The 16,084-nt window shown below is 42.9% G+C and overlaps 1 protein-coding gene across 1 annotated transcript in view; it reads right to left on the reverse strand.

The window, feature by feature from the left end:
• Positions 1 to 1,756: 1,756 nt before the first annotated feature.
• CFAP221 (cilia and flagella associated protein 221) overlaps positions 1,757 to 16,084 on the reverse strand; it is a 72,510-nt gene continuing 58,182 nt past the window's right edge. Inside the window, exons 10-16 of the mRNA XM_021708804.1 lie at positions 14,409 to 14,498; positions 12,485 to 12,583; positions 8,268 to 8,373; positions 4,899 to 5,032; positions 2,844 to 2,924; positions 2,151 to 2,258; positions 1,757 to 2,059 (exon numbers count right to left, since the gene is read on the reverse strand). Coding sequence (XP_021564479.1) covers positions 1,910 to 2,059; positions 2,151 to 2,258; positions 2,844 to 2,924; positions 4,899 to 5,032; positions 8,268 to 8,373; positions 12,485 to 12,583; positions 14,409 to 14,498 — 768 coding nt within the window. The 3' untranslated portion in view covers positions 1,757 to 1,909. The remainder of the gene's footprint in view (positions 2,060 to 2,150; positions 2,259 to 2,843; positions 2,925 to 4,898; positions 5,033 to 8,267; positions 8,374 to 12,484; positions 12,584 to 14,408; positions 14,499 to 16,084) is intronic.

Here is a 16,084-nt window from a genome sequence, read left to right on the forward strand (position 1 = left end):
GCAAACTTTAGTCAAGTAGTATAATTCCTTCAACTTTGTTCTTCTTCAGAGTTGTTTTGAACATATCTGAGTTTCTATATAAATTTTAGAGTAAGTCTATATATTTATACAAAAAGAAAAAAAAAGACCTGCTAGGTTTTGATTGGAATTGTGCTGAAGTTTTAGATTAGTTTAGGGAGAACTGATATCCTAACAATGTTAAATATCCTGATCCACAAACATGGTATATCTCTCCATTTATTTAGGTTTTCTTTGATTTCTCTCAGTAATGTTTTATACTTTTTAGTGTATTGGTCTTGTACATTTTTTAATCATATTTTTGATGCTATTGTTAAATGATATGGCTTTTCAAATTTCAATTTTGAGTGTTTGTTGCTATATATAAATATAATTGATTTTTGCATACTGCTTCTGTATGCTGCATTCTTGTTAAATTCATTTATTCAGTTTTAGCAGATATTTTTGTAGATTTAATTGTATCTTTAAGATACTTTTGTTTGTGAATAAAGACAGTTTTATGTCTTTCTGTGAAATCTGGGTGCCTTTTGCTTATTTTTCTTGCCTTGCTGCACTGTTGTAATCCTGAGTAGAATTAATTAGTGCAGACATTCTTGACTTATTCCTGATCTTAGGGGGAAGACATTCAGTCATTTACCATTCAGTTTGATGTTAACTTTAGGTTTTAAATAGATGCCCTTTATTAGGTTGAGAAAGTTCCCTACTATCCATCGCTTGCTGAGAGTGTTCATCAGGAGTGAACGTCAGACAAGTTTTCTGTATCTATTGAGATGTTCTTCTTTTTTAGTCTGTTAATATGTGAATTACCCTGAGATTTCAATGTTAAACTAGTTTTATATTCCTGGTGTAAGCCCCTACTTGCATATGATACATTATCATTTTTACATATAATGAAGTTTATATGTAAAAATTTTGTTACATCTATGTTCATGAAGGATATTTGTCTGCTCTTTTCTTTTCCTGTAACGGCTCTGTATGGCTTTGGTATAAGAGTAATACTAGCTTCTAGAATGAGTTGGCAGGTAATTTATTCTCTTCCATTTTCTGGAAGAAGTTGTATAGATTTGGTATTATACCATCCTTAAATATTTGGCAGAATTCTCCAGTGGAGGTATCTGGGCCTGCAAGTTTCTTTGAGGAGAGGTTTTAACCACAAACTCAATTTCTTTAGTAGATATAGAGCTATAGCCTCTTAAAGAGATTTCATAGCTTGTGGCTTTCAAGAAATTGGCACATCTAATTCAAGTTGTCAAATTTCCTGGCATAAAGTTTTTCATGCTGTTAACTTATCGTTTTAATATCTGTAGAATATATAGTAATGTCACCTTTCTCATTCCTGATATTGGTAATTTGTGTCTTTTACCTTTTTTCTGGTCAGTTAGAGATTTATCCATTTATCCATTTTATTTATCTTCTCAAAGAACCAGTTTATCTCTATTGTCTGTTTTCAATTTCATTGATTTTCAGTCATTATTATTTCTTTTCTCTGCTTAGTTTGGTTTCATCTGCTCTTCTTTTTCTATTTTCTTAAAGGGATAGCTAGGACATTAACTTAAGACCTTTCTTTTCTTATGTAGGTGTATAGTGCTATAACTTTCCCACAAATTTTTTGTTTTCATTTCCATTAATTTAGCTATACTTTCTAATTTCTCCTTTTTGGGGGCCTATATGTACCTATTATAGATAATTAGAAAAGACTATAAAATATTTTTATTAAAAATACAGGAATTGATAAAAGACAAAATATTGATATTTTCCAGAAAATAAATACTGACAAGTAATTTTAAAGGCGCGTTATCATTTAACACCTGAAAAAATGTTCTCAATTAATTCTTTGGTTTTCTTATAGAGTAATTGCTGAAATAAAGGAACTTAGAACCCAAGTCTTCTGTCAATTGTTACTTACAAATATATAAAGTGGATCATAATCTAGAGACGTGGCTAAGGCCTCAGGTGGTTTCATGCTCAAGACTGAAGTCTTGCCAGAGAGCTGAGGTGTGGAGTCCCGTTTCGGAAGGGCTACGATGGTGGTGACTTCATCCTGTATAAGGACCAAGGACAGCTTGTTAGTCTCAGTGCCAGGACAAGAGGAGAAAGGTGAGAACAGTTCTCAAAGACAGGGGATGTGTTACCTCAGCTCCTTGCCTCAGGGCTCGAGCAAGCTTCTGAGGTCTGTAACTAGTTGAAGCCTTGTGGACACAGAAGGGCTGATATCCCTTAATTTTATACAGCTGAGGAACCTAAAGGCCAAAGAAGATGAATCTCCTTAAAACTTGTTCCCATTTGGGGGGATCAACTTAACGACAGCATTTCTGAGCTGCCTGATGGTGGCAGATGTTAATTTAGACCGGCACTGGATGGACATTAGTGCAAGTCCGGAGCTCTGTTCTGGGTTTTGGCAGACATGAGTGTTCATAATTACTTGTTTATAATCACATCTGGCTTAATCATGGAAGCACATCAAAATATTTTTATTTTCAAAGACCGAAATGGTCATACACCTCAAGAAAGGCTCACGAATTTTTGTTCACTTCATCTTGTGTTTTTTTCTTGAAGTTTCTACTCTGTGTAGCTCAGATAGCTTCATGTATATTTAATATGTGGCATATCCACAGAATAAAGATCCCAGTTTCCACAAGCCACATTCGGGGGAAAAAAAAACACCTCCTGGTGTACTTGCTGCATACCATAAAATAACCGCAGAGTATGCTACCCAGTATAATCCATGGTAGAACAAAACTAATAAAATAATGCAATTCAAATTCGAGAATATTTCCTCACTTCATAAGAAACCCCATTAATCAATACGATATGACAGATCTGACCTGCAAATTGAAGAAAGAATAACTCTGTTTGATTTGAACTTCTGAAGGTTTAATTGGGACCAGTCCAAGGCCATCAGGAGCCTATATTGAGAAAAAAAAATAGATAATCAACACTGAGCGAAGTGACCTTGCTTCTGTTTCCACTGCATTCTTAAACATTAAATGACCAGTTTTACACTCCAAGCAACCATTCCCAGACCACAACTACTACTTGAACTATGAGGCCCAAAGGTAGCCTTGGTCACCCCTTCTCTATGTCTCTTAGTGCATGTGATTCTTTTTTACTATTGTAGAGGCTGCAATGTGTCACCCAGAATCCCCTTCAAGCTTGGAGGACTTAGTCATCTGGCCGCTGGAAGTTCAACTGATAGGAACAACTCTTGGGATCATTCCTTTTCAGAAGCCTTGGCTGAAGAGAGCTGCCTCGGTCAAGGTCATGTGCCTCTTCCAGGCAACTCATCTCCTATGACAGGTTGAAGCTAAGGTAAAACTGCTGGGTCCTCTCGCCCTATGCCAATTTCAGAGCTCCCCATGGTCCATTTGAGGCCTTGTTGGGAGGGACTTTAGTCCTGCTTCTCCCTCTGTCCAGCCCTGCCCTCTTTGCTTCCTTCCACAGGTGCTAATCCTCAAAGCACTAGCTAATCCACTTCTTGCATGCTAATTTGCCTCAGATACCAGAGAACCTGGAATATGATGGGCACTCAATAAATACCATATTCTACTTAAAATAATATACCATCACTAAATCAATATGATGAAGTATTAATATGCCATCAGTTATAAGACATTTCCCAATTTCATGGGTACTAAATGTAAAAGAAAAAAGTGCATCTTAGAATTGATGAAATACAGTATTTTGGAATAAATAAATTCTTTTTTTATAGATAGGAATGCTGAATGCTCCATTTTTCAACAACTCTGAGCAGCAGAGAAGACTTTGTTGCTCTAACTAAAATATCAAACAAAATAGAGAAGCTTTGAACTATTCAGAAATAACGAGGTAGGCGTCATAGCGCAGTGATGATCTCTTTCCACCCTGTCACCCTCTTCATCCCATTAATTACTGTCAGATACTTATTATTGCTTAAAAATCACAGATTCATTATTTCCTAGGATCTAATTATCCTGATCTTTTAAGCCATTTAATACTGAAAGCAGAAAACATATGGAATTTCTAAATTCAGTCCTGTAATTCTTGAGAGGATTAACCTGCAATGCTTAACAAATATTTCAGGATGTGAGTGGTGGTTTATTCTTTGAAATTAAAAAATTATTTTGCAAATGACCTCGACATATTAATTAAGGCACATTTTTTAATTAATAAAGGTGTGAACTCAAGTAGCATTTTATTACTTGCTATGTGAACTTGGGCCTCAATTTTCTTATGTGTAAAATGATAAACCTATCATACAGATTTGTTGAAGATTAAATGAGATGACACAACTGAAACACTTAAGACACTGACCATGTGAATGCCATGTGAATGCCATGTAAATGCCATGTGAGGGTTAACTACCATTTTTATTATAAAGCACCATTGTGTATATAAGGGCTATTACATCTCCTGCCACTGAGAGAGAGAGAGAGAGAGAGAGAGAGAGAGAGAAATGGTTGTGAGTCTGATGGGCTTGACTCTCATATTCTGACATCCTAGTCCCTCCTAGTAAGGCGGCTGCTCTTTAAGACCTGGGGACTGAGCAGAGCCTCCTCACCGGGCAAGGCAAGGCCCTTTTGGCTTCTCTCTCTGCTCTCAGGCCTGGTTCCAGGGTAGCTGGGCAGGCTCAGTGTTTGTGCCAGGTTCCAGGCTGGGAAGGACCCGCCCGGGTTGCCAGGGAGCTCTGTGCATGTGTATCAGGTACAAGGCACATGGCAGGAGGTGATTGCTGGATTCCCATCGGTCATAATTCCCTGGGCACAGGTCTTCCTTGAGGGCTGCTGGGAGGAGGTGAAGGGACTGAGATTAGGTAGGGCCGGCCTTGGTATCTGCCCGACAACCATCAGATCATGCACCCCCCCGCCCCCCCGCCACCACCCATGCGGCCTGACGGTACCTACCAACTCGTTGGATTCCTGAGGAGGGCTGTAATCTGGGAAAGCGAAGGGCAGTACTTTCTCGGGCGGTACAGAGAACTGGCTGGAATACTCATCCAGGCTGAGCCGCCGCAGAGGGTATCTGGACAAAGTATTGTCTATGGGTGAGAAACAAAACAGTACTTTCAGGGGTCTCTTAAGGCACTTTTTGGGAAACCACCATCTATAGTTGTGTATTTGACACATACCAATTTGTTTCTTTTTATTTTTTTGAGTTGGAGTCTTACTCTGTCGCCCAGGCTGGAGTGCAGTGGCGCACTCACGGCCACCCCAGTGTTGACTTGCTGGGCTCTGGTGATCCTTCCGCCTCAGCCTTCCAAGGAGCTGGAACTACAAGTGCATGCTACCACGCCTGGCTAATTTTTTATTTATTGTAGAGACGAGGTCTCGTCAAGTTGCCCGGGCTGGTCTCGAACCTACGAGCTCAGGCAATCCATTCGCCTGGGCCTCCCAAAGTGCTGGGATTACAGGCTGAACCACCGAGCCTGGCCTATAGTTTCATTTTTAGTGTCGCCTTGCTTCCTTACTTCAATCCCTCTTCCAGTTCTTAAACATTTTATTTTGTCTCTGCTTCCAAAAAACTCTAATTCCTAGTTAAAATATCTCTGATGAATTTATCTAAGAAAAAGGTTAAGTTTGGGAAACTGGGTAGCCATAGGCAAAAGAATGAAACCGGATCTCCACCTCTCACCATATATAAAAATAAACTCAAGACGGATTAAAGACTTGAATGTAAGATGTGAAACTCTAAAGATCCCAGGAGAAAACCTTGGAAACACTCTTCTGGACATCGGGCTAGGTAAGGAATTTATGAGGAAGACCCCCAAAATAATTACAACAAAAACAAAAATAGGCAAATAGGACTTAATTAAACTAAAAAGCTTCTTCACAGCAAAAGAGATATTCAACAGAGTGAACAGAAAACCTAAGGAATGGGAAAAAAATATTTTCAAATTATATGCCTCAGACAAAGGGCTAATATCCAGAATCGACAAGGAACTCAACACAACACAACATGAAAAAAACAAATAGCCCTATCAAACAGTGCAAAGGGCATGAACAGACACTTCTTAAAAGAAGACACTTGAGTGGTCAACAAACATGAAAAAAATACTGAACATCACTATTAATCAGAAACAGGCAAATTAAAACCACTATGAGATACCATCTTACACCAGTCAGAATGGCTATTATTAAAAAGTCAAAAAACAACATGTGTAAGGAACAACAATGTTGGCATGGTTACGGAGAAAAGGGAACAGTCACTCTTGGTGAGAATGTAAACTAGTTCAACCTCTGTGGAAAACAGTATGGAGATTTCTCAAGTAACTAAAAACTGATTTACCGCTTGACCCAGCAATCTCACTACTAGAGATCTACCCAAAGGAAAATAATCATTTAAGAAAGATACCTGTACACATATGTTCATTGCAGTGCTATCCACAATTACAAAATCATGGAAGCAACTTAAGTGACCATGAACAATTGAAGAAAATGTGGTACATATACACCAATACTACACAGCCATAAAAAAAATATGAAATCATGTTTTTTGCAGCAACATAGACGAAGACAGAGAACATCATCCTAGGTGAACAACTAACTCAGAAACAGAAAACCAAGCACCACATGTTCTCACTTATATGCAAGAGCTAAGTGGCCACAAAGATGAAAATAATAGACACTGAGAGGAGAGGAAAAGGGAAAAGGGAATTGAATTTAGAAGTTACCTATGGGGTACAAAGTTCACTATCTGGGGAGTGGGTCACCTGAGACACAGTCTCCGCCACTACACAATATGTCCATGTAACAAACATGCATGTGTACCCCCCGATTCTAAAATTAAAAAAGAAAAATATTAAAGAAGTAAATGAAGACATTTTACAGATATCTACATGTAATTCACAGGCCAATTTTATAATTTTTTTAAAAAATGAGTTTCTTTATTAGAAACTTCAATGCCAGAAATAAAAAAGCATATGGGGGGGAGAATAATTAAAATGTTATAAAATGTTTTGAAAAACAAATGCACATCTGGATCTTGGTGGAGCGGTAGAGGGGGGTGTGGTGTTGCTTGGGGACGATGTAGAAGCCTGAGCCAGGCTTAGGGGCTCAGGCCAGGGAGGGAGGAAGGGTCAGAATGGTCAGGGCCTGCTTGTGGACCTGCTTACAAGCTGTGATCGGAAATACATGTATTGGGACAAAATGGAGATATGGCTTTTGGGCTTCCAGAAGCTACTGAGGGTGGGCTTTCAATAACCCCAGCTAAGCTGGGAAGCAGACAATAGGCTGGAGTACAGTGGCATGATCATAGCTCACTGTGAGTTCGACCTCCTCGGCTCAAGTGATCCTTCCACCTCAGCCTCCTGAGCAGCTGGGACTAAAGGAGCATGTCATCATGCTTGGCTAATTTTTTATTTTTATTTTTGTAGAGACAGGGACTTGTTGGTCAGACTGGTCTTAACCTCTTGGCCTCAAGTGATCCTCCTGCCTTGGGCTTCCAAAATGTTGGGATTACAAACATGAGCTACCTTGTCTGGCACGGAATTTCCTTAAGTGGCAGAAACAATACAAGATTTAAAAGCATAAAGTGCAGATGCTAGGTTGAGAAAACACTAGATTCAGTCAGTCAATCAGCAGGTATAAGTGCCGACTACCCCAATCTTTCTGGTGACAAGAGAAGCAGAGGGTATGAAACAGGAGGTCGAGTCACAGCCAAACTCCACAGACAATACTTGGTCTGGGGTTGGTTGACCTCATTTGTTGTCAACCAGGCAGGCAACTCAGGCGAACTTGGCATGGAGATCGGCTTTGTGACTGGTTGAGTAATGGCACCCAAAGATGGCTACATCCTATTCCTCGGGACCTGTGAACACGCTACCTTCCATGGTGAAAGGGACTCTGCAAGGATCTGGAGATGAGGAGATTATCCTGGCTTGTTCAGGTGGGCCCTAGGTAACCATAGAGACCGCATGAGTGGGAGACAGGAGGGTCAGAGTCACAAAGGGCGTGTGACGCCTGAAGCTGAAGGTCAGAGCCAAGGTGGACTCCAGGAACTGGAAAAGGTGAGGAGACAGGTATTTCCCTCCAGAAGGAATGCATCCCTGCCAATTTCTTGACTGTGGACTTCTGACCTCCAGAACTGTGAGATAATACATTTGTGTTATTTTAGGCCACTTAGTTTGTGGTAATTTGTTACAGCAGCAATAGAAAACTAATATGCATGATTTATGCAAATATTTTGTTTGTACACAGCTAACCTCATTATAAAGAGACCTCATGCTCAGAGGAATCGTCCATCTCAGCGTTGCTGTAGTCACAGCCATACTTTACCTTGTACTGACAAGTGTTTTGCTTGAGTGATCTGTTTTACTAGAGTCTCTTTGTCCATTTCGCGAACAGCGGCCAGCATGGTAAGTAATCGTCGTTGAACCATGATCTGGAATTGGAAAGAATGGTGATTCCACATGATTGGCACGTGCTTATTTTGGTCTTCAACCCAATTCACTTTCCTCAACCACAACGAAGAGCTGAGACACTCCTGTGAGTCAGAATTCATAGGAAGAGTGGCACGCTGCCCTAGGCTCGGGCCACGGGGACTTCAAGATCATGTTGACTTGTCTGAAAACAGGAAAGAACAGGTTGTCCTCGGGGCTGGCTCCATCCAATTTAGGAGCCTCGATTTTTCATCTTTCCAGAGTGGAAAGAATGATGAGTTATACATTCTTTCTTCTGGGTATATCTGAACAGCAGTGCTACCACTGTGCTGTTCTCAGCACTGAAGGGCAAACTACATGGGTGAGTCTGTAGCAATAGGGCTATGGCTGATGGGTGACACTAATTACACACCGCTGAGCTTTGCATTCATCGCGCATGCTACTGCAGGTGTGGGCTACCTGAGCCCTGAGCTCTGGGGGAAGGGATCATTTGCTGCATAATCAACACTCCTTTCTATTCTGTAAATGGGTCTTTCGTTTAACAACAATTACAAGTGGCTATTCCGTGCCCAGTTCCGTGTAAGGCACTGGAGATACAGTGAGGCGAAAAACCAACATCCTGCCTGCATGGAGCTGACATTCCAAGTGTGTGTGTGCGTGTGTGTGTGTGTCTGTCGGGACTGGGGAGGGGGCCTGGAGTGGGATGACAGTAAACACCTAAGCCAAAAAACAAGATAAATACCACGAAGAAAATAAAAGACGGTAAGTGTACGACGAGGGCATGACTGAAGGCGCTGGAAATGAGGGATCTGCCCACTCATGCCAAGACAGCAGGCAAGGCCTCCACAGAGGTGAGGTTTGATGTAAGATTTGATGAGGAACAGTGACGTAGAGATCTTGGGGTGAGAGTTCTGAGCAGAGGATCCAGCCAGGACAGAGATTCTGATGCAGGAACTAAGGAGACATGTTTAAGGGACAGGGAGGAATCCACCGTGGCCTGGTGGCCTTGATTAAAAATGTGCATTTTATTCTAATTGTGATGGGATGTCTTTGGAGGGTTTTGCAGGGGAGGGGCAAATGCCACTCGTGTGGGCACTGGCAGTGGTCCAGGCGACAGATGCTGGGGCCTGGACTGTGGCTGTAGCCGGGAGATGCCAAGAGGTCATCAGGCAGGGAGGACACATCAGCACCTAGAACTGACCGCACTTGCTGCGACATGAGGGGAAGAGACCGAGCCATCATCACTCAGAACAAAACACATCACGGCTGACATCCCTCTTCTCGGCCTAGAGGGCTCCCGTAGAAGCGCCAAGGTGGCCCCACCAGGGGGGAACCAGCCTGGCCAGTCTCTCGCTGCTTTTTGCTCATTGTCAAGGGCTGGGCTTTCCTCCAGAGCACAGCTTTGTGCTGCTTCTTTCTACCACTTTCTTCCCCACACCAAGCATCCTGGGGCTGACCCTGCTCGGCACATAGGCAGAGAACACCCAGGCAAAGCCTCACCAGGGACACTGACTTTTCCGGGCCTTGGAGGGCTGGTGAGTAGATCCCCCATGCAACGACCACTGCCTCCTTCTACCTGGATGGTCGCCAGTCCAGGCTGAGAGGACTGCCTGAAAGACAACCTGAAACATGAACTGGTAGAGTCCCTTGCACATCTCCACTCAGTGAATCCTCACAACAATCCTGTGACACAGGTCTTATCACTCTCCTCTGTGTTCAGGTGAGGAAACTAAGACCCAGAGGTTATGTAACTCATCGAAGATCAGAAAGCTCAACGAAGCAGCACCAGGAATGAGCCCAGGCAGTCCGGCCCCGGTTTCACCCACTCTCCCTGCATGAGGCATGGCCCTGCCCGCCAGGAAGTCACACACGAGTGGCAGGGACAAGAGATCTACAGGCATCCTAAGAAGCAAAAGTCACCAAGGAGGTCCCCAGGTGCTAAAGTCCACAAGGACTGTTTCTTGTAGGAAAGGTGGACTTGGGCTGCCCCAAGGTCAGATGTGGGCCACGGAGCTGGAGAGGCGTTTTTGTCACAGGGTGAGGAGCAGAAACAAGCTGGCAGGAGGGCATGAGCACGGTGTGTTTGGCCGAAGACCAGGACCGGGGCAATGCAGAGGACAGTGGGCAGTTGGAGAGGTGTGGCTGCAGCCAGACCAGGGTCACTTTACAGCGCTTGTTGGCATTAGAGGCTCGGCAGTCATTTAAACCTGACTGGAAATGTGCCCGATGGAAGGCCAATTTGAGGGTGAGGAAGCCACAGCAGGGAGATGGCATTTTTGAAGGGCAAGCCATAAGCCCGGATGTTAGTGACAAGATACCACAGGAATTCTCGATTGTTTTCTCGAGGAGTAGCTGATCAATATCCCATTATTTTAGAGGTGGCGTATGACCCAGCAATGCTACTCCTAGGTATATATACCCAAGAGAAATGAGAACATATGTCCATAAACTTGTATACAAATGTTTACAGCAGTACAACTCATAACAGCCAAAAGGTGAAAAAAATGGAAACATCCATCAACTGATGAAAAGACAAAGAAAATGTAGTCTGTCTACACAACGGAATACCTTCAACCATAAAAAGGAATGAAGGGCTGGTACATGCTAAAACACGGACAAATCTTGAAAATATGTCAAATAAACGAAGTCAGTTATAAAAGGCCATGTGTCAAATATTCAGAGTGATGGATATGTAATTATCCTGATTTGATCATTATACAATGCATACGAAGTCTGACAATTAAGTTCGCAAGCTCATTTTAGATAAAGTGCTGCATACCTCATTGCTGAATACCGCTACCATCACCTTCAAGGTACCACCCCCCTTGGGAAGCTAGGCACTGATGCCAGCATCTAGTCTACCCGTCAAAGCAATTGTGGTACTCTTTCTGGAATAGCCATCAGAGCTGTTGTCGTATGACCCTTAATGTTCTGCGTGTCATCAAAATGTCTTCCTTTCAATATTTCCTTTGTCTTCAGGTAAAGAAAAAAGTCACTGGGGGCAAGATCAGGTGAGTTGGAAGGGTGTTCTAATACAGTCATGTGTTTACTGGCTAAAAACGCCCTCACAGTGCTGTGTGAGCTGGTGCATTGTCATGATGCAAGAACTCCTTCAGGGCCATCTTTGCACACACCTTTCTCAGGCCACAATTTTCAGTTCAGGTTTTCCTAACTGTTTCTCTATCAATGTTTATTTGGTCGGCTGTGCTTCTCATAGTCAGTCAATCATCCTGATGCACAATTTGGCAAATTTTTGCAATGTTTTTGTCAGTTTTACTCTTTACTGGCCTTCATCAGTGACACTTTGTCTCCCCTCAGAAAAACATTTACTCCATGTGTACACTGCTGTTTTCTTCACGGCATTATCCTTATAAACCTGGACTAACCTGTCCATGATTTCACTTCCACTCTTGCCAAGTTTAACAAGAAATTTAATTTTTGTTCGTTGCTTTAATTCAAGCTCCAACATTCTCACAACAGCATGCAAAGACATGTGACAACGATAATGAGCGCCGCTCAGCAAGACACCACCACACGTTGACACGGACACAGCTGTGAGACAGCGCTATGCCAAGGTTGTGAAAACTAACAGAGTTTTTGATACCGTGCTGCCAACATAAGTGCATGGTGAACTTAATTGTCAGACCTCGTACATGCATTGTGAACTTAATTGTCAGACCTCGTACATGCATTGAAACATCACACTGTACCCCATAAAGATATACAATTATCATGTGCCCATCATACATTAAAATTTAACTAATTTTTTAAAAAGCCACATAGCATATGATTCCATTTATAGGAAATGTCCAGAATAGACCAAGAGTCAATGAGTCGTTGCCAGGGGCTAGGGGAAGGAGCGGGTGGGCAGTGTCTGCTAATGGATACTGAGTTTCTTTTTGAGGTGATAAAAATGTTCTAAAATTGGATAGGGGTGACAACTGCCCAGCTCTGTAAATATACTAAAAATCACTAAATGGTATACTTTACAAGGGTGAGTTTTATTGTATGTGAATTGTATCTCAATAAAGATGTTATAAAAAAATCCATTGATTGATTTCCTTATGCTGTTGACTAAACAAATCAAAATTTCAATCCAGTGCTGAGACTTACCTTGCGTGCTACTTGTTGAAAGCGTTTTTGTGCCCTGAACCTGTTGGCCCAAGTATTATTCGTGAGTGGATCAAAATTAGGATGAAATTCCTTGATTTTCTGTGAACATAAAATATAGGAACATCTGACATTTAAATTTTTAAGTCCAAGCATAAGCGTTTAATAAAAATGTTTTAGGGTTTGATCCCAAATCAAGTTACTATTTATTGTTCTGCTGTGTAGTAAGCATTTATTAAGCACTTTGTACACAGCATTATAAGGAATACTTCTTGAGTTGGATGTCTGCCAAGGGTGGAAGACAAGATTTGGGTTTTAAGAAACTTATAGTCTAGTTAGGTAAACTCAAGTAAACACATGTGACCCCAGGGAAAAAATAAAGTCACAAAGAAACCAGTTCCATGTGGTGGGTGCTGGCACTGCACCCACAATTGGGAGCAGTCGGCTGTGAGTGTCCCCACGGAGAGGAAGGACTGCTTTGTTCAGACTTGCACGTCCTGTGCACCAGCGTGTGTGGGTCAGTCAACGGATGAGAAGAAAGGGGACTGGGGATGGAGTGAAACTGGCCAGAGCCTCGAGGGCTGTAAGTTCTTGAGTGGGGATACGAGAAAAAGGCATCAGAAACAAATCAGTCTGTCGTTGGCAAATGCCATGAGCTGTAGAGGAGGAAGAGGAGAGGCAGGTACATGAACACGGCTGCTGGATTAGTCACCGGCGAGAGATGAAGGTTGGACTCCCGTATGGCCTTGTGGAAGATCGGGGTGGGTAGTGCGGGGAGAGAAAGAGGTAAACATGACTCCGATATGGCAAACCCAGCAAAGAAGAGAGAGAGTGATGGAGGTGGGAGATGAGGAAGAATTTTTTCATTGTTAAAATTAAAATTTGAAGTTTTAACCACAAAACTTTATATGAGAGAGGGTATTCGGGTGGATGGGGCCACCGTCCCCATTTTACGTTTGAGGACACTAAGGCACCGTAGCTAAGAGGCTTGTCCCAGGTCCCATATCCGTCACAGAGCTGGAACCAGAACTCAGGTTTCTGGCTTCTCGTTTTGTATCCTCAAGGGAAGGAGGACAGTGAACAGAGGTCTGGGGACCCACCTTGAGGACCTGCAGACAGGGGCTTGGAGGGCGAAGGGAGCACAAAAGGAGACCAAGAAAGAGAAAGCAGAAGGGTGGAAAAGATTAGCCAAGTATGTAATGCTGTTAATTTCAAGAGAAATCTTAATTACAAGTTTTGGTGCTTTCCTTGTAAAAACATGGCAAAAACACTCTGAAAATGTAAGCATATTACAAGTTATTAAATATGTCTTGGTAAGAAGATTTCCATAAAAATTTTTAGGCTGGGCCCGATTACAAGCCTGTAATCCCAGCACTTTGGGAGGCCAAGGTGAGGGGATGGCCTGAGCCCGCGGGTTCGAGAACCGCCTGGGCGACTTGGCGAGACTTCATCTCTACAATAAATCAAAAAACTAGCTGGGCATGGTAGTGCGCGCCTGTAGTTCTGGCTACTTGGAAGGCTGAGGTGGAAGGATCACCTGAGCCCATCAGGTTGACGCTGGGGTGGCCACGAGCGTGCTCCTGCATTCCAGCCTGGGCGACGGAGTGAGACTTTAGCTAAAAAAACAAAAAAGACCCTAGCAGTTAAAAAGATAAGTATTTAACTAATAGAAAGGGATTGGCAGTAGCGGGATACCGCTGGGGTTGGGGGTGGAGGGTGCGGAGAGGGCGGGGACATAACATCAATAAGGGCACCTGATCTCAAACCAGGCAAAGTGGGGACCAAAGGGAGGCCCAAACTTTACCTGTACAATGTTCACTTGTATACCTAACCCTGAATTGTACTCCACATCTTTAAAATAAAAAAAACATAAAAGATAAGTATTTAAAGAGCTGCTAATAATGAGATTCCAAATAGAGTCACTCACGTCTTTTAGATTGTGAACGATCCGTTTATGGCTGACTTCTGTCTTGAGTCGCTGATATTCCTCACTCGAATTAGGATCTCCTCTCTCAAGCTGGGTTTTTAATCATCAAAATAAATACAGCTGAACACAAATGCATAACACTTTATTTCTCTTTAAAACTGGTAAAAACCCATGAAGCATATGGCTAAATCCACTCCTGGAAGTGCCATTGAGAGTGGTTGAAGAAGTGAGTTAAACTGACCATTGTAATTACACTTAGCTGTTTAAACATAGGGAGCTTTGAGAGAAGCACGGACTTAATACCTTTTCACTAAAAAAAATACTGTCTCTGGAAATTATTTCCAAGACACTCAAAATTCGCAGAAAGGATCTTAGGAAACCCTTTAACCATGGGAATATATAAATTTCATTAAAAAGAAATGTAATGTCCCATTTAAGCTCCTCAGAGTTACTGATCTAAGCGTCAGGTTTTTAAGGGTGGCATGTGGTGACTCCTCCCTGTTCCTGGGTGGTGGAGGTTGACAGGTCTTTCTGGCCCGGAAAGCGACCTGCTCCTGCCCTGATATGTGTGCCCCCAGGCTGTTCTCCTTCCTCCACTTGTCTGCTTCCCCTGTGGTGCCTGGGGCCTCCTATTCCCAGGAGCCACCAGCGACTCCCAGAGCAGGCTGCTAGGGCTAGGATCAGTGTCTCACACACTTGTCCCCGTGGAAGAGGGGACCACACATTCTGCAGGCGGTGTTAGTTTTTGCCTGTCTGCGGGTTCTATTTGTTTGCTGGGTACCTTTGAAAACTAACTTGGCTCTTAAGAACGTTGTTCATAATCATTTTTAAAGACTTAATTGGAAGCAAACTATTCTAATCATCATATGAACAGCCTATTCAGAAATAAGAGAAGTGTGCTTTGTCACCAGGTGGTGATGGTCTAGCTCTAATTTGCACATATCGGGAAGTTGAGTTTGAGACCACGCACCTTAATTTCAAAGTATAGAATCTGTGGGGAAAGACTCAGACTCCCACCACCATTAAGAGGAAAATAAAATGGGCAATTTAAACACAGGAGACAGATCGTTGGCCAGAATAAAGAGAAGGGAGGTTTCTTACGTCTTCATCGAGGCTCTACTTATTTATGAGGAACATTTCAGAATTTGATATTATTTCTCATCTCCCCTGAGCAAGAGCTCGTCATCCTGAGGGCTTGTACCATCCAGCTCTGATGCCGACCCCTCCTGTTCCCACCATTTCTCTTCTGAGCTTTGTGGCTTATGCCTTCGGTCTCCAGGTGCTCCTTGCTACTGGGTCACCTGCCAGGACTCAGCTCTCAGATGAAATCCCCTGGACACGTTGAACGGGATCCCTGTGACACTTGGTCTCCAGTACTCCAGAGCCTCAGGATTGCCTGCTTTATCTTTCTCCTGGTCCCAGAGAGCGATGCTAAGGGCAGACCTGTCCGTAACCGCGGCAACCACAGCCTTAATGCTCACAGTGACCTGATCAGGATATGTCTGCATCTACTTCATTTTTTTTTTTTTTTTGAGTTGGAGTCTCACGCTGTCACCCAGACTGGAGTGCAGTGGCCGCTCCCGGCCACCGCAGCCTCGACCTGCTGGGCTCCGGCGATCTTTCCGCCTCAGTCTTTCAAGTGGCTGGAATTACTGGCGCGCGCTATCACACCCGGC

The sequence above is a fragment of the Carlito syrichta genome, unplaced genomic scaffold (assembly GCF_000164805.1).
Source record: "Carlito syrichta isolate Samal-C Ts95f unplaced genomic scaffold, Tarsius_syrichta-2.0.1 Scaffold64138, whole genome shotgun sequence".
NCBI classification, from domain to species: domain Eukaryota; kingdom Metazoa; phylum Chordata; class Mammalia; order Primates; family Tarsiidae; genus Carlito; species Carlito syrichta.